The sequence below is a fragment of the Medicago sativa genome, chromosome 1, assembly GCF_051527215.1.
Source record: "Medicago sativa cultivar Bolivia chromosome 1, Bolivia_mono, whole genome shotgun sequence".
NCBI lineage: Eukaryota > Viridiplantae > Streptophyta > Magnoliopsida > Fabales > Fabaceae > Medicago > Medicago sativa.
Window position 1 is genome coordinate 62,836,670 of NC_140749.1, and position 25,241 is coordinate 62,861,910.

At 34.9% G+C, this 25,241-nt stretch overlaps 2 protein-coding genes and 1 non-coding gene across 5 annotated transcripts; all 3 read right to left on the reverse strand.

Annotated features, from left to right (window-relative positions):
• Window positions 1–1,069: 1,069 nt before the first annotated feature.
• On the reverse strand, window positions 1,070–16,152 carry LNO1 (Nuclear pore complex protein). Of its 2 annotated transcripts, none has more exons than XM_085727660.1 (17): window positions 15,675–16,152; window positions 15,392–15,585; window positions 14,168–14,336; window positions 13,617–13,763; window positions 12,829–12,953; window positions 12,317–12,429; window positions 11,556–11,704; window positions 10,786–10,954; window positions 9,480–9,607; window positions 8,573–9,358; window positions 7,875–8,027; window positions 6,896–6,953; window positions 6,406–6,539; window positions 6,206–6,330; window positions 4,952–5,297; window positions 3,486–3,675; window positions 1,070–3,399 (listed from the first exon to the last, which is right to left on the reverse strand). In XM_085727660.1, exons 7-17 carry the CDS (start codon window positions 11,634–11,636, stop codon window positions 1,289–1,291), a joined length of 4,281 nt encoding a protein of 1,426 aa, XP_085583786.1. In that variant the 5' UTR covers window positions 11,637–11,704; window positions 12,317–12,429; window positions 12,829–12,953; window positions 13,617–13,763; window positions 14,168–14,336; window positions 15,392–15,585; window positions 15,675–16,152; the 3' UTR covers window positions 1,070–1,288. The 2 variants fall into 2 exon arrangements, with proteins under 2 accessions (XP_085583786.1, XP_085583779.1); XM_085727653.1 differs by having other exon boundaries at window positions 9,480–9,615.
• An 82-nt stretch (window positions 16,153–16,234) lies between these two features.
• Window positions 16,235–16,306, reverse strand: TRNAW-CCA (transfer RNA tryptophan (anticodon CCA)). The gene has a single exon. It is a non-coding gene; the product is annotated as a tRNA-Trp (tRNA).
• Window positions 16,307–18,197: 1,891 nt separating this feature from the next.
• Window positions 18,198–22,675, reverse strand: LOC146956220 (kinetochore-associated protein KNL-2 homolog). Of its 2 annotated transcripts, none has more exons than XR_015019800.1 (9): window positions 22,028–22,193; window positions 21,864–21,940; window positions 20,697–20,841; window positions 20,406–20,553; window positions 19,970–20,293; window positions 19,210–19,782; window positions 18,948–19,006; window positions 18,657–18,765; window positions 18,198–18,552 (listed from the first exon to the last, which is right to left on the reverse strand). XR_015019800.1 is itself a non-coding variant. In XM_085727679.1 (9 exons), the coding sequence occupies exons 1-8, from the start codon at window positions 22,100–22,102 to the stop codon at window positions 18,733–18,735; spliced, it is 1,434 nt and encodes a 477-aa protein (XP_085583805.1). In that variant the 5' UTR covers window positions 22,103–22,675; the 3' UTR covers window positions 18,198–18,552; window positions 18,689–18,732. The 2 variants fall into 2 exon arrangements, 1 of the variants encoding a protein (XP_085583805.1); XM_085727679.1 differs by having other exon boundaries at window positions 18,689–18,765; window positions 22,028–22,675.
• Window positions 22,676–25,241: the final 2,566 nt, after the last annotated feature.

Below are 25,241 nucleotides of genomic sequence, written 5' to 3' on the forward strand. Positions count from 1 at the left end.
TAAATAAATTTCTTTTTTTTTTTTGGATAAAAAACATATAGATATAAATATTATTCTTAGAAATATTATTTCTGTGAGTATCATTTCAAGGAATGTAATTTCTTACCCAAGGTAGGAACCTAAATTTTCGATTTCTTAAAATTTTTTTTTGCATGCTTCACCTTTAAAGCCATTCTTTTGCTGAATTGATTGGGTGCGGAGAATTTAAGTGATTGTTTCTTGCAATGAGAGACATGGAACTTAGCCGTAAGTATGACTATTGAGATATCAAATTCGTTTCCCTCAAAGTTACATGATTTTTCTTATAGACAATTTAATATTATGATCATTTTATAATTTTATTTCGCTTAAACTTTCATTTCACGACCTGGACACCTGATCTAATTAGACCTGCACATAATGAGATTGTCTGGTTTTAGGATTAAGTCTGAAATTAAAATTTGACTAAGCAAAATTTTGGATCGAATGGAGGATGTGGCATGTGCATAGCTTGTCTTAACCACTCATTTAAACACCACTGAATTTTTTTTTTTACGGATAAACACCACTAAGTGTAACTTTGCAGTTGCTAAATTTAACATCTATTTATTTTTACAAAAAATAAAAAAATCATGTGTGCTAGCGTGACAAAGATATTGTTGTTTATTATTTTTCATAGGTTATTTTTCACTAGTCAATTGTATATGAGTTACTCTTGGACACCAGGTATAAACATCTAGAAATTCAATCGATCTTTAAATCACTATATTCTAGGAGACAAATCTCTTCTGTAAAACGCAACTCTCGTTGGTAGCCCACGTTTCTTACTTCAGGAGTTATTTAGCTAAAATGACAATTTGAAATGAAAGGAGTAATCACCACGTTTGATTTTTTCACATATTAATCACGTCTAAGTATCATCAATTATAAAATTAGTATGCATTAATTAATCACTTAAAATGAAGACTAAATAATGAATTCTAAGTATTAATATTTCCTACAGAGATCCGTGTACATCCCGGAGGACTAATTTTTTTTTTTTTTTATACCAAGTTTCGGAGATGATTTCATAGCAGAACACAACATACCGTAACTATGACTACAAATTTCATGTATTTCTCAGGAAAAGTTTTACATCGAAGAGTTAAGGACAACAAAAAACTACACTTTAACATTGCACCGTTTGCTTTGCTTTACTAGAAGATATCGTACTCTACTATCTATTTCTTTTTGGAAAACCATAATGGAGTTTCACTGCATTCCAATCGTTTTAGTGTAAGAACTTTCTAGTATAAGATGCAATGCAATACTACTTCCTCATCTGAGTGAACAGCTCAGGTGGTTTATTACCTCCAGTGTTACTAAAAGCAGAAAACCCACCACTTCCTTGGCTACTAAATGCTCCAAACCCACCGCCGGAACTAGCTCCTCCAAACCCACCGCCGGAACCAGCTCCTCCAAACCCACCGCCGGAACCAGCTCCTCCAAACCCACCGCCGGAACCAGCTCCTCCAAACCCACCGCCAGAACCAGCTCCTGCAAATCCACCAGTTGAATTAGCAGCAGCAGCAAACCCACCACCAGCGGGAGCAGCACCGGCAAATCCACTGCCAGGAGCACCAAATCCAGAAAACCCACTACCAGTGGATGTAACGCTTGCAAAGCCTCCACCTGTGGATGCTACGGCAGCAAACCCTCCACCAACAGCAGCATTTGGAAATCCACCAGTATTATTACTGGCAGCAAATCCACCACCAAAACCTGGGGGAGATGCAAAACCAGTTCCCGGTAGAGCACTGCCAAGGTGCCTTGATTGTCCAAAAGTACCAAGAACTGATCCAAGAACCTGCTGCCCTGATCCAACTTGTGCCGGTTGCCCAAATGCGTTTGGAGCTTGTGGAGGAACAGCTGCTCCAACACCGAAGCCACCAGAAAATGCACCTGAATTTGTTGACTGAGTTGGTTCAGGTGATGGGGTGCTTGGGAATGTAAAAGATGGTGGTCGAAACAACGCTCCATTGGGAACTGATAATGCATTTGTAGAGCTTGATAAACTTGTTGCTACATTACTAAAAGAACCCCCAAATGGATTTGATTTAGGAACTGATGGGTTAGGGGTTGAGCCAAGCCCGAACCCGCCAAGGCTTCCCAAACTAAGTTCCGGTGAGTTGCTTGTCTCGGGAGCTTCTTCCTCCATCTCATCCTCCTGAGAGATTCCAACATCCAAACCCTCATTTTTCCCACTTGAAACACTAGTAGAAGTAAGAAAAGAAGTTGAAAGTTGCAAAGGTGCATCTGAAGGCTGTTCTGATTGAGAAACTGAGACAGTGTTGGTATCAGAATTTGTTGCCTTGTTGGCAGGCTGTTCATTAGTAAGACTAAAATTTCTTGAAGATCCAAGCTTCATTTCAGATTCACCATTTGGAGTTTCTTTTAGCTGAGTGACCGCTTCTGCAGCAGCATCTGAATTAGTCTTTAAATTAGGTACAGCAGCTGCTTGAATATCCGATTTGGGGTTCTCCAATGTTGAATTCAATGGAGGGTTAGGTAACAGGGACAATGTTTGTTTAGGGACCTGGTTAGTTAAGTGAATAGAATCTGATGCTGAAGATGTTGACGTGTGATTAGAATCTATACTGATGGTTGAACTAGTCGCGGTATTGCTCAATGTCACGGACACTGTTGCTGGAGGCACAGCTATAGACGAAACAGATGATGATACTGAAGAAACTGATGGTGTTTTGTAGGTAGAAGACAAAGGAGGTTCACGAGAACCACTATTGAGCACAGCTGGAATATTCTTTTCAGGCCAGCTTTTATCAAAATTGAACTCAGTAACTTTTCCAACCATGGTTGAAGCTGCAGAAATAGAGGATGAGTGCGACTCTGAGGATGGAATGTTTTTTTTCCAAGACTCAGGAGTAAATGCACCTGAAAGTTTGTCTCCCATCGTGAAACTTGTAGCCGTAGTAACTTTATTGTTGGTATTGGGCATTTCACTCGATTTAAACAGAGATGAAGGTGTTTCTGTGGTTGAACGGGTAGAGAATGAGAATTTTTTAGGCATTTCCGCGAGTGAAGAAGGCTTGCTCCCGCTATTTGAACTTGAATCAAGTTTTTGAACATTCAATTTTTCAGCAGCCAAATCTCTTGTTTCTGTGGAAGGTTCAGCAGCCAAATCTCTTGTTTCTGTGGAAGGTTCAGCAGCCAAATCTCTTGTTTCTGTGGAAGGACCGTGCATGACTGCAGGTGACAAGTGGAATGCAGGACGTGGGGGAACTGCAGAGATATTGCTTCTTTGCAAAACATGAGACTTGGAATCTGAAGCTTGAGTGTGTGCTTTGAGGTTGCCATCCGGTGTAAATGTCTTTGAGTGTTCTGACACACCTTTAAGTGCAAGACGGGAATCCAGAAAGCTTGCTGCATTTTTATTATTAATAAATAAAACGAGTGTCAGACATTATAAACCATAGTTTGAATCAGGTTAACAAATAATTTCAGATTACCTTTTGTTTCAGTAGCAGGGAGGACACCTGAGGGAATTCTGGCATCCATTTGACGAGGAGCGAATTCCACTGGCATGGAAGTTTTGATTTTTTCTTTTGAAAATGACGATTCTTTCCACTTTGGTTTCTGAAGGTCTTGCAGCAGCATCCTTTTGATGATAGTTTTAGGAGGTTCAGAACATGTCCAACTCTGCACAAGGGTTGTTTAAACATACAATAACTATCAGAACCACACATGGTGAGGTTAGAGATTTCTCCCCAAAAAATGACTTTGGATAATTTCTATAGGCCCATCCTCTAGTTATGCTACAAACAGAAACAAATACTGTAACAGAAAAATTGTAGAAATAAGGGATAACAACGCAAGTATATACACAGACTCTGCCTCTCTAATTTAGGCCACCAATTTACTTCAGCTATGCCTCTTCACTTTTTCCCACCCCTTCTTTCTTTATTTACGTTTCCTTTTCTCTTACCAACGATTACACAATTTTCCTCTCTGATGGCTTGCTGCAAACACTCTCAATTTATTACACTCACTCTACCTTTCCTCCGTAGTAGTTTTAATAGTCAGAGTTTTCAATAAGGAACACTAAATCAATACTACGAAATAATTTAAGATGCTCAAAGTCACTATCATTATAAGGTACAACCCAAATATTAAAATAAAAAACTCAGCAAGCTGGCCAGAACGAGCATTAATTTTAAAAGATGGTAAGAGTGTCCTGTGACCAACAAGAAGAAACTACCTAGAATGATCATCCATGGAAATCTTGTGGCAAGTAATTATAGTCAGAATGAATTAAAACGTCCCAAATCCACCAAGAAAAACATTAGGAAGCTTTCAATTAAAAATTAAATTTAAAATTGAAACTAAAGCTAATGTGCATCACAACCATGAATAATTTCATCAAGGCATGACTCATCAGTGAGATGGGATAAGTAGCCAGAAAATGTCCATGGCCGACGCAAAGAAAAGAATCATGTAGATAATAACATTATTATAATAGCATTCTAAATTCTAGAAAACTCAACAACAATAGCAAACGGATTGGTCATTGAGGATAATACGAGTTTGATTCTTTTCTCCTCTTGTAAACACAATTTGGCTATTCCCAACATTTCTCTTTTCTTCTTTACACATCTTCAACTGCCAATCGTAAACTAATTTTCATCCTGACTTTAAAATTCATAGATAGATGTATTTTGACTAAGAAAGTATGTACATAAAAGTACCATGTGGTCGTGGAAATCTTTTTTTTTTTTTTTGAACAAGGTCGTGGAAATCTTGATCTAATGGCAGCAATTAAATAAGAGAGACCATTCACTCGTGACATTAGAAGAAACAAAGTAGAAATATATCAACACATTCTTTACTCAAGCAACTAACTGAGCAGCACAAACCAGTCTTTCTACTTAATTATGTGGCATATATATGTATAACAAGCAAAGGTAGAGTAACAAACCTGGTCAAGTGAGTCTCTTCTCCTCCTAGCCGTTTCTGGCTCACAACTCTTCATAGCACTGGCTTGAATTCTCTTTGATTTATCTTTATTATTACTAGTCAAATCAGAAAACAAGAGCTTCTTGCTAGAAGGGGTCTTCATAAAAGCTTTTGTATCTGGAGATCCAAAAGAAGCATCATAAGGAATTCCTATCGTTTCAAATAGCTCCTTCACATTCTTTTGTTCCTCAGATGGGGACCTTAAACTCAATGTAGCCATTTGTTTTGAAAGGCATTCAGAGAGATTCTCTGCAGCTACAAGTTGCGACCTTATCGCATTCTGTAAAGTATGCAACGACTGAATGTGTCTGCAAATAAATTAAAGTCACTTTAGTAAAACAGTAAAAAATTGAAAAAAGCTAGAATCTAATGCATATCTAGACAGCACATCTCTATATCTGATCCATTGTATTTTGCACCCATCAACAAATTGATTATTGGCAAAATAAGAGACCCCACCACCAAACCCGAGATGAAATTTATTACTCCCTCCATTTCAAAATGATTGTCCAAAAAAAAAAATTGTTTCAAAATGAATGTCACTTTCAGTTTCCAATGCAATAATAACTTTTTCTTTTCAATTGTACCCTTCAATTAATACTATATACACTACTTCCAAAGTATTATTTTTTCTTTAATGAAAAACAAACCAATAGTTGATTAGGATAATTTGGTAAAATAACATCTTTCTTTCTTTTAATTAATGCATTTCTTAATATGTGTGTAAAAACCTTAAACGACATTCATTTTGAAACGGATGGAGTAATGATTTAATATTCGAAGTACAGAGCAGAGTAGTAGCATCCTTGTTGCATTACATCTGTTCTATATTCTGCCACATTACAACAGCATTCAACCTCTCTAAATTCACAAGAGGAACACAGCTAGACAAGACATAAGCACGAATAACTAATGGCCTTTCAACATACTAGCTTTAAGCACAACCCAAAATATTACCTTTAAATCTTAAGGCAAAATAATAGATTATTTTGAAGATTGTAAAATAAAAAAATTAAAAAAAAATGGTTAGGAAACCTAAAGGCAGCCTAATGTCTATGCCTAATGACTAGTGTATGTAAATGATCTATACTAAGGCAAACAGGCCAATTGATCTAGATAAAACCAACATCTCTACAATTCAAATTACAAGAACTGCATTAAGCGGTCCGAGCATTAGATTATACTAAATGAAAAAGCCACCACAAGTTAACCATACCTTGAAGGTCCATATCTGTTTTGAGAAGCTCCACGACCAATGTGATGGCCACCATATTGACTGAACTTGTTCAGTTCAAGGGCATTGAAATGCCTCTCCAATTCAACTAACTGATAAGTTAAATCCTGAAATAATGATTGAGACAACTTGTTAATTCCCAGGCAACAGAAAATATTTTGTTGGCAAATTAACCCACATACCTGATTCAGACTCAGTATATGCTGTCGCTTTAGCTCAAGTTCTGAATTCAACTTTTGTCTATTCCATAGGTCCCAATATCGGCTATCACAAGCTTGCTTATATATATCTTCCAAGTATACTTTTCTTGCCACGACTGATATTCAACCAGGTAACATTAAGGTCAAACCAGGAAAAACTGATTAGTTAATTTGATCAGAAAAAGAAAAGATTTTACGTAATTAAAACTAGCATATTGGGGACTCATGATAGAAAATGTTGTCTTTGATATATAAAAATTGAGTTTTTATTTTGTGTAATGAATAAATTGTGGAAGGCTAAATTGAAGTTTGGGCCATGAAAAATAATTATACAGTTGAATACAAATCATACAGAAAGCTGATTGAAACTGTGGACGGGGAAGCCACACCACTTGTTCAGCAATTAACCTGTGTAATGCTTACACACACACACACACACACAAAAAAAAACTTGCCTATAAAAGAATACTACCTTGTACTGTCTTGTTAAGAAGATAATGAACCTCCTCAAGATGTTGATCCACTTGGCACTGCAAAGTGAAGCAGGCAAAATTTGAATTCATATAATCATTTTAATAAAAAATCCATGAGAACAGCAACAGCAAAAAAAAGTAAATGACATTTAAATAAAATAGGCATTTAACACACGAATGCAGAACTAGAAACATCAATCGGTTGTAAACTATAATCAATAATATAATATGAAACTTCAAGTATACTCTAGCCAAACATATATACGACAAGGTCAAAGGGAGAAGATTGGGGTTTTGACTATTTCAGCTCAACTTGCAGTTTTTGTTGGTTTTCATGGGTATGGGCTTTGAACATGCCACTACTTGCATAGTGGTCAAGGTTGCTATTGCTTGTCAATTGAACACTGATGGACTGGAGATTTTAGACAATGAGACGCCCATGAGATGTTTTGCCACATTTTTCTAATAGGGGATAGAGTGAAAAGTATTGTTAGTAACATGCCCTTGATCACGGGAGATAGAGAAGGATAAATAAAGATGGGCCCAATGGTTCTGTCAGATAAAAAGACTTAAATATATTAATTAGAAGAGAATAAATAAATATAGTAATTACCGACCCCAGTAAGTGGGATAAGGCACTTAAAATAACCCTAATATTTGTTTTTAACTGACATTACTTACTATTGAACTTCGGAAAGATACACAGGCCCAACACGTGCCCGCACCAACTAGATTGCAGATTATGCACATTGAAAGAGAAAGAGCAGAGTAGTGCGAAAGATGAGGGGAAAAAGAAGCAATGACAGAAGCGGTTGGGAGAATAAGCCATGCACTTCTTCTTGTATGCATTTGATATGTATGTAGATTGGAATCATAACAACTACTATTACAAATAATCTTAAAAGAAAGTGAAACAAATAATCCAAAGTTTTAACAAGTCAATGAAATGACAGTGTCAAGCAACAAAAGAAACATCACCATCCGTATTTTGCATTGTTTAGATAGTGTGTCCATGCTTTGCTCCACTTCCTCAATTGAACTTTGTAGTGACCTGGTGCAAGCATCTCTAAAGCCTCCAGGCTCTTCTATTGACTTCAAAAGGAGATCCAGTTCTTTGGTCATCTCATTAATCTAGGGCAGAGGCAAAAATGATAACACAGTAAGAACATGTAAAAGGGCTATAATTAATAATACATAATCTATTTAATAACTAATAAGAATTTAATAGCAGAGAAGAGAGGAGAGGAGATAGATGATAAATTAATATAGGCAAAATTACATCTGTGGTCCTTTAACTTAATTTCAGATAACGATTTGGTCCTTTATCTTTTTTTCATTGCATTTTTGCTCTTTTGGTTCATTTACATATTTTCAAGCTTCAAATTTTCTTATAGCCTCTCAATCTTCAAATCTATGGTCTTTCACCTATGTTTGCATATGAATCTTTGATTTGAAGCTTGAAAATACATATGCAAATGGACCAAAAGGACAAAATTGCAATGAAAAAAAATCCAGGACCAAATTGTTATCTGAAATAAAGTTTAGGGACCACATGTGTAATTTTTCCATATTTATACACACACACACACACACATCTTCATCAGTAGTGCCCACTATGGGAAAAAAAATCTACCATCAATTATGCAAAAACTAAGAAAGATTTCCAGAAATAATACATTTCCAAACTGCTTTGACAAATCAGAACTTGATATCCCAGGCTTGGATGAATTTACATGCTGCTCATTAGAAGAATGAAACTTTCGTATAGATGATTTTCCAGCTGTAGAATTTCCAGGTAATGACAAATGTGAACCTTCTGCTCCTATGGAACTTAGTTGTCCACCACTCTGAACTGGCCTAGAGATGCCAGGAGATTCAACATTCACATCCTTTACGAGAAAGGGCTTTCCACCAAGGCTACCGGGAATAGTTGCAGCAGAATAGAGGACAGGAGATTCAACATTGGCATCTTTTACAAAAAGAGGCTTTCCACGAATGCTACCAGGCACGTTTGCAGCATTAGCATTTGTAGCGCCCACAGCATAGTTTTTATTTTGATAACCACTGCCATCAACATAGCTTGAACCGGAAACTGAAGTCACGTTAGATGATTTTGGGAATGAAAATGTTTCACCAGGCAATTGATAAGAAGCTCTCTGTGAGTCTCGTGAACTATTTGTATTTGGGAGCTCCTTAGTCCTCTCGGTATTATCTTGAAAATATTTATTACTTGACAAACCAGGAGCAGCAGAATTAAAGTTTACTGTAAAAGAACTAATACTTGTTCCAAGTACTGCAGTCTTTTGACTACCATTAACTTGCTTCACATCTGCACCTGGAACCATTTGCAGCACATCAGACTTCACAGACTGTACATTTGTTGCTGATCCCACTTCAGGGTACTTGGTGTAATCTTCAGCAAAAGGCTTGGGCTTCAGATTCTCCTCACTAACCTCAACATCCTGTACATAATTTTTTAACAAATTTTTTAAGAACAGTCATTGGCAGAAGGCGCGAACAATCAGTATTCAGTGGATTAACTCTTTCCCTTTTAATATCAAAAACTGACAACCCAAAAAATACCTGATCCAATTCCCGTTCCTTTTTCTGCAATCCATGAGAGAAGGTGGAGCTTTCATCCACAGGTAGCTTTACAGAAGCATCTTTCTCATCATGCTCAGCATAATCAACCTCGGGAGAAACTTTACTTCCTGCAAGACTAAAGACAAAAACTACTCAACCTTCGAAGTATGAAAATTTTGAAGTGCATAGAGAAGATTAAATATTGGTAGATTATAAAGTGGACTACTTTGTCCCTTCACCTGTACACCATGGACAAAAACTGAATTCCTTGTATATTGTTTTTCCACAATCCCGTATCTCTGTGTCTTTCATCTAACCATCACAACGTCATGAATGAACTGTGATTATATGGGAGCAAAACTTGCTCCCGTCCACATATGAAACTCACTGCCGAAGCATGGAACCACACCTCCTATGTGAAACCACGCTGTGCTTAATTAACCATCCAGGTTGCAGTGTAGCGGTTGTAAAAACGGGTGTGAATGTGGGTGTGGGTCTGGAAATTCATCACTTCTTCTTTCTACTCTTTTATTATGTGGATTTTTAAAAGCTCATATCATCATCATCCCCTTGGTTTACAAGACCGTAATCTCATCTTTGATTTTCTTTTCTTTCATGCCATTTTTAAAATTTCTTCCCTTTCTGACTGTATGTTCTCAAGAAACTTTGTTCCCTTTTGTTAATTTGTAGCAGATCCAAGTTGAAAGATGTAAAGGTTTCAAATATAATCAGTACAAATTTTCCTTGGAACTATTTTTAGTAATTTTTATATCACTCATCATGTTCAAGTTTTGAATATCTTCTTGACTAATGCTTGTTGGAGGCTTTGATCCAAAATCTATTTTTTCTCTTCAGAATTCTGATTTCTAAAGGGTATCATAGCATTTTGAGTGTATTGGGTTTTGCACATTCCATCATTTTTTACATGCTAACAATGGTAAATGATGTTTAGACACTTTCCTTTTTCATAGAGCTATGTCACTCGGTGGTTATGTGGGGAGGCTATTGGCTTGACCTGGATATGGCGGTGGGCCATGAGGGGACAGAGGGGCAGGGGAGGAGGTGAGGAAGAAAGAATAGATATGAACAATTTTACACTTGTTAAACAGGACCCTTTATGAATTAAAAATTCAAAAAGTGGTGCATTGATACATCATGTTTTAGATGGTGCGCCTTAAACGTTGCCTGTAATCTCAAACCAATTTTGTTGCCAAAATGCATCTTTCATTTCTATTTTTATCCAACACAATCAATCATATATTGTTCATGAAATGGAAGAACAATAGCAAAAATTTCAAAAACTTACCTGGCAACATGGAACAAAACAAGTTTTCCATCAAGCGTGAGACACATAAGAACACAATAAGGTGAGAGCTCAGTTTCTTCCTCCTCTGCAGCAATTTGAACTCTAACTTTTTGATATATTGAAACTTTGTCAATACATAGCCCCAAGAGAAGATTATCATCTTCATTTTCTGAAAAAGAAGCATGCAAGCAAAGTTATGAAAAATAATAAAGTCAATCCAAGATATAAGTCAAGAAAAAGTTTATGATGTTGGTGTGTTAGGTCAGGAAAGAGTTAATAAGTATTAGGTTCTATAAACATGCAATGTAGGCACGCCATGAATTAAAAGGAGGAGAAAGGGAGAGACAGAGAAGTTTCAACTTCAGTTCTAAGTAGCAATTGAAGAATCTAAAACCAAGACCACTAGTAAAGTGAGTAAATCGATAGTTGATAATTTAACCACCAAAGATTTACTATACAATTGTACATAATATCAACAATTTGTTTATCAACGGTTGATATTTACTCACTTTATTATTCTCGAAAGTGAGTTGTTTACTTTAGAGGAGTCGGATCCAAAACATGTGATATTTTGATTTTTGAAATGGGTTTTCCCAGACAAAAGAGGAGAAGATTTTAGCAGTTAAATTTATTATTTTATAAAATAAAAAAAATAAAAAAAAAACTCATACGAAAATCGACTTCAAAAATGTGATGGCAGCCTTCATCTGAAGAACATAACAGGTTTCTTGCCAAACATGCAACAAGTATTATTATCAATTTTGAAGTACCTTGAAGCTCAATTTTCGGAATCCACTTGGATCGGTCAATTTCAAGTCTATCAACAACTGCAGCTTCACTCTTATCATCATCTTGTGCCCAACCAAGCAAGCTAATGTGATTATCTGTATTCTTCATGTTGGCATTGATCACAAGTTGGCTGTAGTATTGAAAAAAAGTTAGCCATTAACTTGTCTTCTAAGTTTTGTTTCATGGAGAAATAAATTCAACAAAATAGATGGAAGATAAAAAATGACGTTGATAACTGGTAGACATGTTCAAAACATGCAGATAGTTAAAATAAGTAAAAACCAATTTTTTCACTATATATAAACATGCTTAAATTCTTAAACAATGATCAGGTGGCAAACTGATAAGGTCCATAATGTTAGATCTCACAAAGAAAATTAAAAGAAAGAAACGGAAAATAACTAATATGACATTATTATTCATGAATCATTGATTCTGGACTTGTAAACAGATTTAATATCGGCTTTAAACTTTTTAGCCTAAAGCAGGTTCTGTTCATATAGTTGGAGAAATCCGTAGTGTAAGGAACCCGATATAACATATATCAGATTACATGCATGCTTAAAAATAAAAATATAACTCCCTCAAAAAAAAAATTATAATAACCAACTTCACAATATAAAAACCTTAAAACAGGGAAGATGTAATGGCATGTCAACTTGTTAAGACAAAAAATAGGGCAAGAAACAGAGAATAAAGAGACAAGATTAGAACTTCACAAACTTAAATGGGAAATATTTACCATTGTTCTAAATAAGCCAGTAAAAGGTAGGGGCCACTTCCAGGGGACACAATATCATCAACCATTGCTGGGTAATTATCATAGAATGATTGGACAACTAATTCAGAACAATCCTGCAAGAGAAAATACAAATTGAGAGTTTAATGCTACATGAGAATAAATAACTGCAATTTTCTCTGGCTGCCCGGCATTTTAATTCATGCATTCTATAAACACAACTGTAAGAAATTATGTACATTAGTACAAATGTAAATATAGTAAATGGAGTAGCATCAATATAGTGTGTGTGTGTGTGTGTGTGTGAGAGAGAGAGAGAGAGAGAGAGAGAGAGAGAGAGATAGCTGTGTTGCGTAGGACATACAGCATCAATATTTAGAACTAATGTTTGCTTCACCAAAAACTAAACGATATGGCTGTTATTTTGGCCTTCTAAGATCTCATTAAATGGTGAGGTGTAGATATGGGTAAAATATTCGTTATTAACTAAGCACCTGCAGAGATTTTGCACTTACATCAGAAATTTCACCATGCTTGCTGCTAATAACTTGGATAAGATAATTTTCCTCTTGACCATCTTCAGTAAATTGAAAGCATCCAATTATAATCGCATCAGGTCGAACACACTTGACAGAATCAACTGGTACAATTGTTCAAGAAAGACTTAGATTAGATGTAATGCACGACATTAACAATTTTATGTGTTCATTCTAAACTATGTTATCACTTATCAGTACCAGATAGCAGAGAGGAGCACGCAAGAACTAGGATTGGTGGATAGCGAGGTGTGGGATGACCACTATTCTATTTATATTTATTAAATAATCAAATAAATACTGATCATATAAATAATACTAATAAATACTATTCATTTAATAATTAAGACTATTCATTTTATAGCTTTTGCCAAACCATCCTTTTTATTGAATCTTGGACCCAAAAGAACTTTTAGCAAATCACCCTCCCTGAGCTTTTTTCTCTTACTTTCTTACACTTTTCCTTTCTTTCTCGCACATCACTGAGCTTCATTACTAGATTCTATTTCATCTTGGTTGCAAGTAGTGACACTAAATTTTGTTTCCAAGGTTACAAAAGAATCAGACAAGAGAGATGTTACTTATTTCATCGACTCCACTTTCATTTTCATAGCTTTGACAAACTATCCTTTTAATTGAACCGTTAGCCCAAAAGAGCATTAAGCAAATATATGAATAGGAATAACTTACAAGTGGAACTGTAATATAATTTGTATGTACACCCACACACAAACTAAATAGAAAAAATGAAGGGAAAAAATACAAACCTTTTACACTGACATTTTCCTCAGAATCACCAATCCAGGATCTGAAGGGTAGTGAAATTGAAACCTTTTCTTCAAAATTAGTGGATAAAATGCTCAGAACATTTTTCCTTGCCACAGCAACTGATGTCCCTTTTATGCACCAATCAACTTCACAAAGAAACAAATTAAAACAAGTAACTGAGAATGCCAAAATACATTGAACCAGACATATGATTTGAATATTCCAATACACAGGAAACACCCAATGCCCCTACCCAGTTCAGATATGAGGTGACTGAGAATTGAAGGGAGGAAGATAGAGAGAAGCATCTTGACAATGTATAGACAATATCATAAGTACCTCCCAACCACGGCATGAAAAAAATAAATGATGATAATTAAAATAATAACACGCACCATTCGTACAATGTACTGAATCGTAATTCAAATTTTAACATTTGTTAATTGGTACCCTTTGACCGTTCTAATTAATGAACATAAAACATGCTACATTTGACAATGAGGATGAACATATTTAACTAGTGAGTAAAAAACAAAAGAATAAAGCATACCAGCTTCTACACTGTCCACCACATGTTTAAGAGGAAAACCAGCTCTGCCGTGATATAGTTGCCCAGTATTTGAAAGAACAGCATAAGAATTTTCTGATGCTGTTGTCCATCGCATGTCCTTGACAAAGGTTGAATTATCGAGTGAACAGGAAAAGGATTGTTTCACTTCCTGGGAAATGATAATACAGCAAAAATATTAATGTCATGTGTCCTTGCCAAAACCATTCAGTGAACCGGAAAAAGATTTGCTTCAGTTCCTAAAAACATATTTGTAGCATATTTGAATGAATTTGAATTTGCTTTAGTTCTATTTCAATATAGATATCATGCATACAATACAACAACAGCAGCAACAACCAAGCACTATCCCACTAAGTGGGGTTGGCTAAATGAATTAAATTATGCCATAATGTTCTATCATAACCATATTTTGATCCAACTCATTAATCTCTAGATCTTTCTTAATAGTTTCTGTTGTAGTTTTTCTAGGTCTACCTCTACCTCTAGTGATCTTACTATCTTCCATCTGATCTAATCTCCTTATAGTTATTAGTTATTTGTTTTCCATGTGACATTAATATGTAGTGAGTTCTTAGTTATTTTTCTTCTCCCGTACCCGTACGAGAGTGATTTTGGACATATGTGCTTGCTGAATGTTTTCTATGACTTTGTTGGTTAATGTTGAGAGTTAAGAAATTGTATCTTGCAAGTTATTCATCCTGCTGTTTAATAACTCTCTTGCACTCAAAGTCAGGATTAATTAAAGCTCAAGCACATGAAGTAATAATATCATAGTTCACTATTTACACAAGCCATTTAAGTGTTGCGTTAACCATCTTGCCTTACTACTACATAATAAAGTCTAAGGCAACCTAAGTATTAACCAGTGAACACACTGTCATTTTCTACTTATTGATACAAAATCCTTTGTCTAGTCCCTAAGTTCTTGAACTAGCATGTCAATACCCTTACTGAAAAGGTCAACGATGGTCATAAACCCTAAAGCCAATAATCATAAATAAGTAAGGTGCTACCTAACTCTAAGCGTTAATCCCTTCCTCTTATTTTTTGCTCTCAGCTTCTCCAATTTCTCCTCTACACTTCTAAGCTCATTCTCCTCTACATCTCTCTATCTCTCTAACGCAGTCGTAGTAATTTCTAATCTTATACAAAACAATAATGTCTAATAAAACTAAAAGACATTGTTCATTCATAAAACCTAACCTTATTGAGAAAGCTTTTAACATCGTAAAACCGTATATCACCAGCAACACAAGCAGCAAGAGTCGAATTATCACTAGAAATTGCCAGTATCCGAACCCTACCAACAGCAACATCAACAAGACACAGCTCTTCAACGGAAGAACCACTTCGGTTACCGGAATCAATAAGGTCCTTCGTCTTCACAACATAAAACCCTGAAAACAAACATAAAATAGCTTAAACGCGATAATTGATAACTTAAAAAGAAAAGCGCGTTCAGAACGTAAAAGTGCGTTTGCGTTACCTTGAGAATGAGCAACGAAAGTGAGACGAAAGCGTTGGGAGAGTGTGAGAGGTTGAGAAGGTGGAGTTTGGAGATCGAAATTGGAGTCGTTGGAGTTAAGAGGAACGGGTTCACCGATTTTGACGAAGAAGTGATCGGTGGTTGGGATTATGTCTCCTTCGAGTTCTTCGATCTTCACCGCACTCATGGCTGCAATTAGCACGAAGAAGTGAAGCACGAGCCGAAGCGAATGAAATGAAGTTGCAGAAGAAGAGTGTGAGTGTAGCTGATAACACCGTCTTTTGAATAGTTCAAGTGCGACGAGTACTCTTCAATTTCACCGCGCGTTAAAATGCCGCTATCTAAAATCAAATTGTTTGGGTTCGTTGCTATTGATTTTCGTCCTTGACGTGAAAATGCCGCAGTCCTAAATGCTGCTAATGAAGAAAGGAAGAAAAAAAAAAATCAGAGAGGAAATTAATCAGGGTCAAGGGAGATTGATTATTATTTGGGGTTTAAGTTTTTCTTTTTAATTATTTTTTCTAAGATATAATAAAAAGGCATAAAAAAAGGCAACAATATGAACCTGACGTGAATCGAACACGCAACCTTCTGATCTGGAGTCAGACGCGCTACCATTGCGCCACAGATCCATTTGATGTTTGGATTGCATGTTAATAATTATTATACCATCTTTCTTCTTTGTCTCAGTATGCAATTTCTTCCTCGATTTTCTGCTTTACGTAGACAATGTTTCAAAGTTTTATATTAAGTATTCCTTTTTAAGAACGTTTAATTTTTTCTTAAAAATAAAAAAAAATAACACTTCTTAAAAAAAAAAAAAACACTTCTAATTTTGTATGTTGTTTTTCTATAAATTGATAGTTATGTTGTTTTTTCTATAAATTGATAGTTATAAAAATAGTTGGAGTGTACAATTGAAACACATGACCCATATTAATTTTTGACAAAACATGACCCGTATTAATATTTCTCCTATGATCTTTTCAAAAAAGTATTTCTCTTATGATAGACGCAACTCATATTAATAACTATAATCAATGACCAATTTTAATTAGTACTTCTTTAATATCATTGACATAAGAATGTCAGATAGTTTATGTATGCCTTTTAACTTTAACTATTATTTAATATTGAACCTCACACCACGACAAAACGTCACACACTTCTTAAGACCGCTCTTTAATTCGGTCTTCATCTCCAACTAGTATCTCAAAATAAAGGAGATCTAATTCATTATGAACCAAGAGTCATATCTTTTTAACGTGAGACATGAGTTTTTCTCAATACGCTTATCACTGTTAGGTTTGGTGCATGTATAAATCGTGTGTGACCTAAATCAATAGGCTTTAATACCAATTTAGGGTTTTAAAAAAGAAAATAATACATAAACATTACTTATTTTTTTAGACTTAAAAAAACAGTAAAATACGCAATGCATTATTTATTAGTAAGATTGTATTTAATTTCTATACATTTTTTTTTATAATATTATCAGTGTAGCTTTTTCCTTTTTTGAGAGGAATGTAGAATTATTCTTTTAAAACAAACATAAAAGTGAAATGAAAAAAATCACTAAAACATGTCATGAATCATTCCAACACATTCAGCAATTAAGGAATTATTCCAACGCATTCACAAATTAGTTGAAATTTTTTTAAATAACGAAAAAAATAATATCAAGAATTCCACACCAAGTCATTCTTATTTAAAATAGCAGTAGCTTGGTGGATCGATCAGAAAGCTCAATCAGTCTTTCTAACAAGTCAAGATTTGTGTATCATGTTTAATGTGAGGCATCATTTAACCAGGAAGTTACTCAATCGTCAACTTAAGTAAAACTCGAGTCAAAATTGAAACATAAGGTCTGATAAGTGTCATCAATTGAAACAAAATATGGAAAACAACAAAGTACAAAATGTAGAACTTAACCCTTTTCCAAAAGTTTCCTTCAATGACAACCATAGATGATAGAACTGGCTAACATCCAGGTGCTACCTTAGAATTAGATGATCCCAATCTTGTTTGCTACATCCAATACATATTCATCATTATTGGCAATGACATTCACTCATCACAGTTTCTATAACAGCCTCGATTAAAACCCAGAACAAATCAGCTCAACAATATCCCTCTTTCGCTCAACACGAAATTGAATAATATACATATAAATTTTAGTTTTGATACCAAAAGAAAACTTGTTAAACCGGTTCAACAGGCTTTTGAAGATGGCTGTGGTCACTAGTGTTTCTGCACAGCCCTACCAGCTGCAACTATTTTCTTTTTCTTTTAAACTTTAGTTTTGATAGAAAAGGAAAACATGTTGCTTTTGTTAGTTGATAGTTGATTGTGCATTAAATGGTGGTATCAGTTTTATGAAGACACTATTGGTTGCTCCTCCTACCTCTTAAGTTTTATCTTAGTTCTCTACTGCATTATTAACTTTTTCTGGGATTAAGCTCCACTTTCTACAAATAGCACGAGCAACAACATAATAGCAATATACAGATCAGGCAAATGATATAAACTAAAGATCAAAGAGTGTAATTTATCTAACCAAGGGAGCTCAGCTCCATACGGTGGAAGAGAATCCTCTAGAATCAAGAACAAAACACAAGATAGAAAGGAAAAGAGAGACTGAACAGCAAGGATCTGCAATGGCTCTACTCCATTTTTCTTACATACACCTAGCTACCTACTCACATCTCCATTATGCCTAAATCTCCGCCATGTTAATCATATACCATTTGTATGTTCGGTTGTAATCTACCCTAATTAATTATCTCCCTTGCACACTTCAGACTTCAGTCTTCACTATTTATAACTTCTGCATTTGCTCTCAGTACAAACTCTTTTCTTCCGCTCATTTTTTACAGACCTGTAACAAGGTTAGAGAGAATTAGTTAGGTTAGTTGAGCTGAGATAGTTCAACGAATTAAGAAAATGTCATTCCACATGATAGTTCTGATAAAAAAAATTTACTTGAAAATGTTTCTCAACAAAGAAATATATACCAGCCCAATGATGGTGAAGAGCCTCTAAAAGGTGATATAAAAGACTAGCCTTCCTGAATTTCTATAATCTCGCGGTCCTGGGTGGTCAAATGTAAAAAGAACCAGTTAAAAGATTATAGATTGTAAATCTTCACCCTTTGTTTATCTTACCCACCTTAAAGAGAAAATAAATCCTAGATATAAATAAAATGGTATGCATATGATATCTAATAATGGCAGCTGGGAAAAATAAGCACTACCAAATGAAGATATCACATACCATATTATAAATAGGTGTTTGATTGCGCCAAAACTCTAAGCGAGGTAGAAGCCACCTTCCTACAAAATAACCCAAACATAAAGAATAGAGTGAAGTAAATGGCTTTTCAAATTACCATATACAAAAATGCTAACAGTGGCATTGGGTGAGAAGTGTTGGACAACATGAATGACAGTTCATGAGAGGCAAATAGAGTGTATATATTATCAATTACAAAATATGATGTGTTCCTTCATGAATTGACAATGATTGGAAAATTTACCAGATCTTGATTTTTTGAGACCCAATGACTCTGGAGAAACTGAGGACAATCTCTGTGTGCTTCCCTTGTTCGAGTGACTTGTATCCCTTCCTTGTGGAGATTTTACAGAAGATGCGGGTTTAATATTTTTTCTCTTAGGTCCGACTGCTTCTGTTTCAACTGTCACCCTTTTTCTCTTATAACAACCTCCAGTCTTCGCTGAAAAAGTTTTGGGAATTCTGGATCTGAATTTATTAGTAACCTGCCCAGACAATGTGTTTACTATTCCCTTTTGTGACTGAATGGGTGTCATAAGACTTTCCAGTCCTCCATCACTCTTTTCCAAGGCTGGTAAGGCGGAGATCTGGTCTTTATCAGGATGTGTTGCCGGATCTCCGGTAACAGGCTGTGTCTTCTGGCAGAGTTTAACATTATGCAACCGGGCACTACGTCTATTCCTGCCACTACCATGAACAACATTGACCTCACCCGTCTTAATTGACATGTCCCGTTCATCTTCGAGGAATGCCTTATTGCAATCTCCCGTGGTCTTATCCGGTGATACCAAAGAAGTAGGAAAAGACTTCTCTACAGCTGCAACAAAATTTAAAATATTAAGATATATATATATATATATATATATATATATATATATATATATATATATATATATATATATATATATATATATATATATATATAGAAAATGATAATACATTAAACAAATGAAACATGAAGAAACATACATACGAATCATTTACGAACATGTCTAAATATTTACCATCAGATGATATTTCTGGATGATTTACTGATACATTTTCAGAAATAGCAGTATCCGAATCACGAGTTTCCACTTCTGTTGAGGTAGAGCTCTGTTTTTTATTTGGATGCCTACGATGGCCTCCAGATGCAGGCTGCTGCTTCCGCTGACAAACATTAATAGCACGTAACCTGGTACCATGTCTATTTTTGCCACTACCATAAGTAACATCAACCCCACTCATCTCCTTTGAGGCTTTGCATTCTTTTGTACCGAATGGTTTCTTGCATTTTCCCAGGGCCTCGTCAGGCAACACCAACGAAGTAGGAATGAAATTTTCCTCACCTGCAACAACAATTAAAACCAACGACTTATATATCGAGACTAAAGAGATAATCGTCAAAACATTTATACGACATGGACACGAATAATTAACAAACATCACCAAAATACTTACCATCAAACAAGATTTCTTGACAAATTGCAGATACACTATCCGGAACAGCATTGGCCGAATCAATATCAGCTTCAGATCCTTCTCCGGTGCATTCTAGAGCATAGCTTTCCCAGTTTGGAGGAAAACCATATAAAAAATTCTTTGAAATCTAACCATAAAGTAGGCAAAAAAAACAAAAATCCATCACAGTTAGCACTCAAACTCAACGTCATAAAATAAGGAACAAATATCATTATAAATAACGTCTTGCAAAACCAACCACGAAAGACATTGACACTTATTACAACAAACCTGAGGAGTAAAACCATTTTCCAGCGTGCGCTGCTCGTTCATGAAACCCCTAGTGATAACATATATACCATCGGCAGTCTCAAGGGAAAACACATCATATCTTTTGATAATAGGAGTGGAAACAAAAAACTGAACTGCTTCTTCCCTGATTTACAACATAAAGTATGTATTTTTTTAAAACGTTAGAAACCTCTTATGATAGTAATTGAGAGAGAATCATCTTGTATTGAATGATCTAAATGAGAGAATGAATACACACTAGCATTTATACATGAAAAGGAAACTTGCAGTGCAAGCTAACAGTAGAGACTAGCTAACTAACTGCTGAAAAACAGCCAACAAACTGCTAACTGTTAGTCACCATTTCTGCTGAAGTGTCACAATGCTGAGTTAGTGGTGACAAGGGCAACAAAACTATTATAATTGATTTTAGATTTAGATATGCTTTAAGTCCCTGTAATTTATTTTTAATTTTTAGTCCTTGCAAATTTAGCACCGTTTGATTTTGGCACTTGGTGTATTGTCTTAGTCCTTGCAAAATCTGTTCATATTGAAGTTGGTCCCTCTAATATTCATTTTAGTCCTTCTTTTGAGAGACACAAATCGAATATTCTAATATGAATGAATTTCACAATTATTATTAAAACAAAACAATAAGGACCAAAAGTAAAAAAAAAAAAAATTTGCAAGGACTAAAATAAAAAAAATATTTGTAGAAGGACTAAAATCAAACTCTTGATATCTGCTGCGGTGACCGTTTGCATATTGAAGCTTTATTTTACCATTGTCAAACATGGTAAAAAAAAGAAAAATTGTTAAGCAGGCAACTTAAAGTGAATAAGTGGAGAATCCGGGGTTCGAATCTCAGCCCCTGCATATTGCAATGCATTGTCCCTACCAAGTGAGTTATGCTCACCGACTCAAAAATGATAATTTTATTTCAGTAAAATCAGAAGTATGTGACTTCTGCTTTTGCATTAGCTTCAAAAACCTAAGCCAAGTTTTCATCTAACTTAAAACATACAAACAATAATTGTTTTAGTATTACTGAAACTCGCACACACACTGTGAGGTCCTAGATGGAACTCTAACCTAACAATTTAGACATGAGCTAGACTTAGACTTTAATAGCGAAACAATGAATGTAAGAAAAGTGAAAACCCTTACTTTCTGGATGAGATGCCAGAGATGGCTAAACGGTTTCCTTGAGATGATTTAACGAGCCACCAATCGTATAAAGTAACCTAGAAAGGAAAAGAAAAAAAAAAGAAGTGAGATGATAGAGATAAGAATAAGAAGGATGAGAGTGAAGGGGAAAGTGAGTAAACAACCGTTCGTCGGAAACTAGAAGAAGTGGGGGTGCCATTGGAAGAAATGGTTGCAGTTGGAGGTGTGGAATCAACCATTGAGAGTGATGTTGCACTTTCTTCAAAAACGCAAGCTTACGTAGTTTTCTCCTGACTTTTTTGACTTAAGTTGGTGGAATTGAGAAGTAAAAATCCTCTGTTTTTTTTTTTTTACTACATCACTGTTTTTTCTTTGAAAATTGTTGTATACACGTTTAATAGGCTGAAACACACCAGTAAAATACCAAAATACCCCTCGGCAGTTAACTGTCGAGGAACTTAGAAACCGGTTGCAGTTAACTGCCGAGGAAACTTCAAACCTTATTTTTTTTTGTTTGACAAAAAACATTTTTTTTACAAAAAACTTTAAATTATCATTATTAATATTTATTGATTTTGATTATTTCAATAATTTCTTTAGTACGTTTCAAACAATATATACATACCTTAATAAGAATGAAATTTAAATCTTAACCAAAAATTTCTTCCATTCTTTCTCGTAAAAATCCTTGTAGAATAACCTGGCTTTGACTTCTCTTAACAATCCATTTATTTCCTCTATATATGCACGTTGACATGGATGGAATCAAGATCACTAATTCTGATTGATGCCATTCAATTGCTGAATTAATTCTGATTATTGCAACAAACAAAAAAATCAATTATGACTTTAGTAAATAATATTAAAATAAATTTTTTAATATGGTCAAATATGGTTCATGTTTTTATTTGTATGTGATTTAATTGTTTTTTAAATTAATGATTTAAATCAGCAAAGATATACCGCCTTGATTGATAAAATCGAGTATTATTTCTGACTCAAATTTTGATTTCATTACACAGTTACAGTGCCTTTATTGTTGCTTTTTTTTTTAAAAAGAAAAAAAAATCATAACTTTCTTGTTTAATTCTTTAATGTAATTCAAGACATTAAAAGAGGGTGGCATTTAACATGGGAAAGTCTAAAACTTTCCCACCATGGGCAAGTAACTTTTGACCATAAGATCAAAAGAGGAACACATTCTTATCATACTTTCTCAACACCAGATTTTTTCTTACACCATCTTCCACCACCTTTCTCTCTCTTTTATGCTCCCACTCACCCACCACCACCAACATTACCAGCAGCAAGCAGATTTTGGTGGTTTCAACTTGCTAATAGTTTGCTCCAAAAAAAAAACTTATTGACGGTGTTTCAATTCAGAGAGGAGATGGTCCATTTCAATGTTGTTGTTCAGATGAACAAATTTCACTTAAAATGCGTAAGTAATATTGATATATAGTGGAGGGGAGGGATGTTCAATGATTTAATTTCCACATTTCTTTGCAAATATTAGTTTTTTAGATTGACAAATTTTTGTAGGTGTGGAAATTAAAACCCTTACGTGTTTTTTTTTTTTTTTAAGAATAAAACCCTTATGTGTTGTTCATATCATAGTGCTTAATTTCATATTTTATTAAGCTAAAGATGGGTGGATCTTCAAAAAATACGATGATGTAAAGCTTTTCATTGATGAACTGATTCGTAATATCGCCATTTTACCTTCCTGGATTTGATGGTGATGGTGGGTGGGTGAGTAAAAGAAAGAGAATGGTGATGGAAGATGGTGTAAGAAAAAATATAGTGTTGAGAGAGTAGGATAAGAATGTGTTCCTCTTTTGATCTTATGGTCAAAAGCCTACTTACCCATGGTGGGAAAGTTTTAGACTTTCCCATGTTAAATGCCACCTTAAAAGAGTGTTGATTATGTTTCCTCATAGAATCACAATGAATTAAATAGTATTAAAATCAATAAATATTAATAATGACAATTTAGTTTTTGTCAAAAAAAATAAGGCTAAAGTGCAACTTTGGCCCCCTATCTTTCAAAAAGTTGCGATTTTGGCCCCCTAAGTATGAAAACTACAATTTTGGCCCCCTAAGTTTTAGCCCCATTGCAATTTTGGTCCTTTTGGCCAATTTTGACTGGTCAACGCCTACGTGGCATGCCACGTGTGTAATTATTAAATTAAAAAAATTTAAAAAACAAAAAAATCAATTTTTAAATTAAATAAATGAAAAATAAAACTAAAAAAAATAAAAAAATCAGAAAAAAAATAAAAATAAACATTCATTCATTTCATCCAGTCCAATCCAGATAGGCACCATGGAACCAAAACATCACACCCAAAAAACACACCATGGAACCAAGAAGCAAGAATATCAAAATATTTCATGCCATCTGCAGATAGGCACCATGGAACCAAGGCAATATTGCATACCCACCAAGACTCACCAGCACACTATCTTTCAAGCTTGAAAATGGCCGTTTCTAACGAAGAATTCAGTTCAAACAGCAGGAATAAAAACCAGAGAAACCAAAACATCACACCCAAAAAATGCACCAGCAGCTGTTCCAAACCAATACCTAAACTGGCCACACCCCTAGCTGCCACAAGCAAACAGAAACAGTTGCACACGCAGCTAGCCGCATCATCTGCTAACAGCAACAGTCTCAGCCAACCAGCCCAGCAACAGTCTCAAATTCGTTCTCCATTTGCAACCAGATTTCATGATTTGGAAACCCTTTGTTCTTCTTCAACCTCAGCTTCGTTCTTAATTTGTAATTGATAAATCAACTGCTAAATCAATTTGTAATTGATCTGAAATAATTGATATGTAACTTTACTTTGGGTTTTTTTGTTCTTGTTAATTTATGGGTTAATTTATTGATTTAAATTGCAAGTGGGATGGAATTAGAACAAAAAGAACAAGAAAGTGAAGAGTTTTTAGATGATATGTGTTGGTGATGAGGATGAATGGTTATAATGAATATTAGACGATGATGGATGGTGGTATGGTGATGATGAGTTTGGGGAGAAGATGATACGTGCCTCTCCTTCTTCATCTCCTTGTATTCTTAATTTTTTTTCCTGATTTTTTTTATTTTTTCCTGATTTTTTTTATTTTTTTAATTTCATTTTCATTTATTTAATTTAAAAAATGATAATATGCTTTTTTATTTATTTTTAATTTAATAATTACACACGTGGCGTGCCACGTAGGCGTTGGCCGGTCAAAATTGGCCAAAAGGACCAAAATTGCAATGGGGCTAAAACTTAGGGGGCCAAAATTGTAGTTTTCATACTTAGGGGGCCAAAATCGCAACTTTTTGAAAGATAGGGGGCCAAAGTTGCACTTTAGCCAAAAAATAATTAA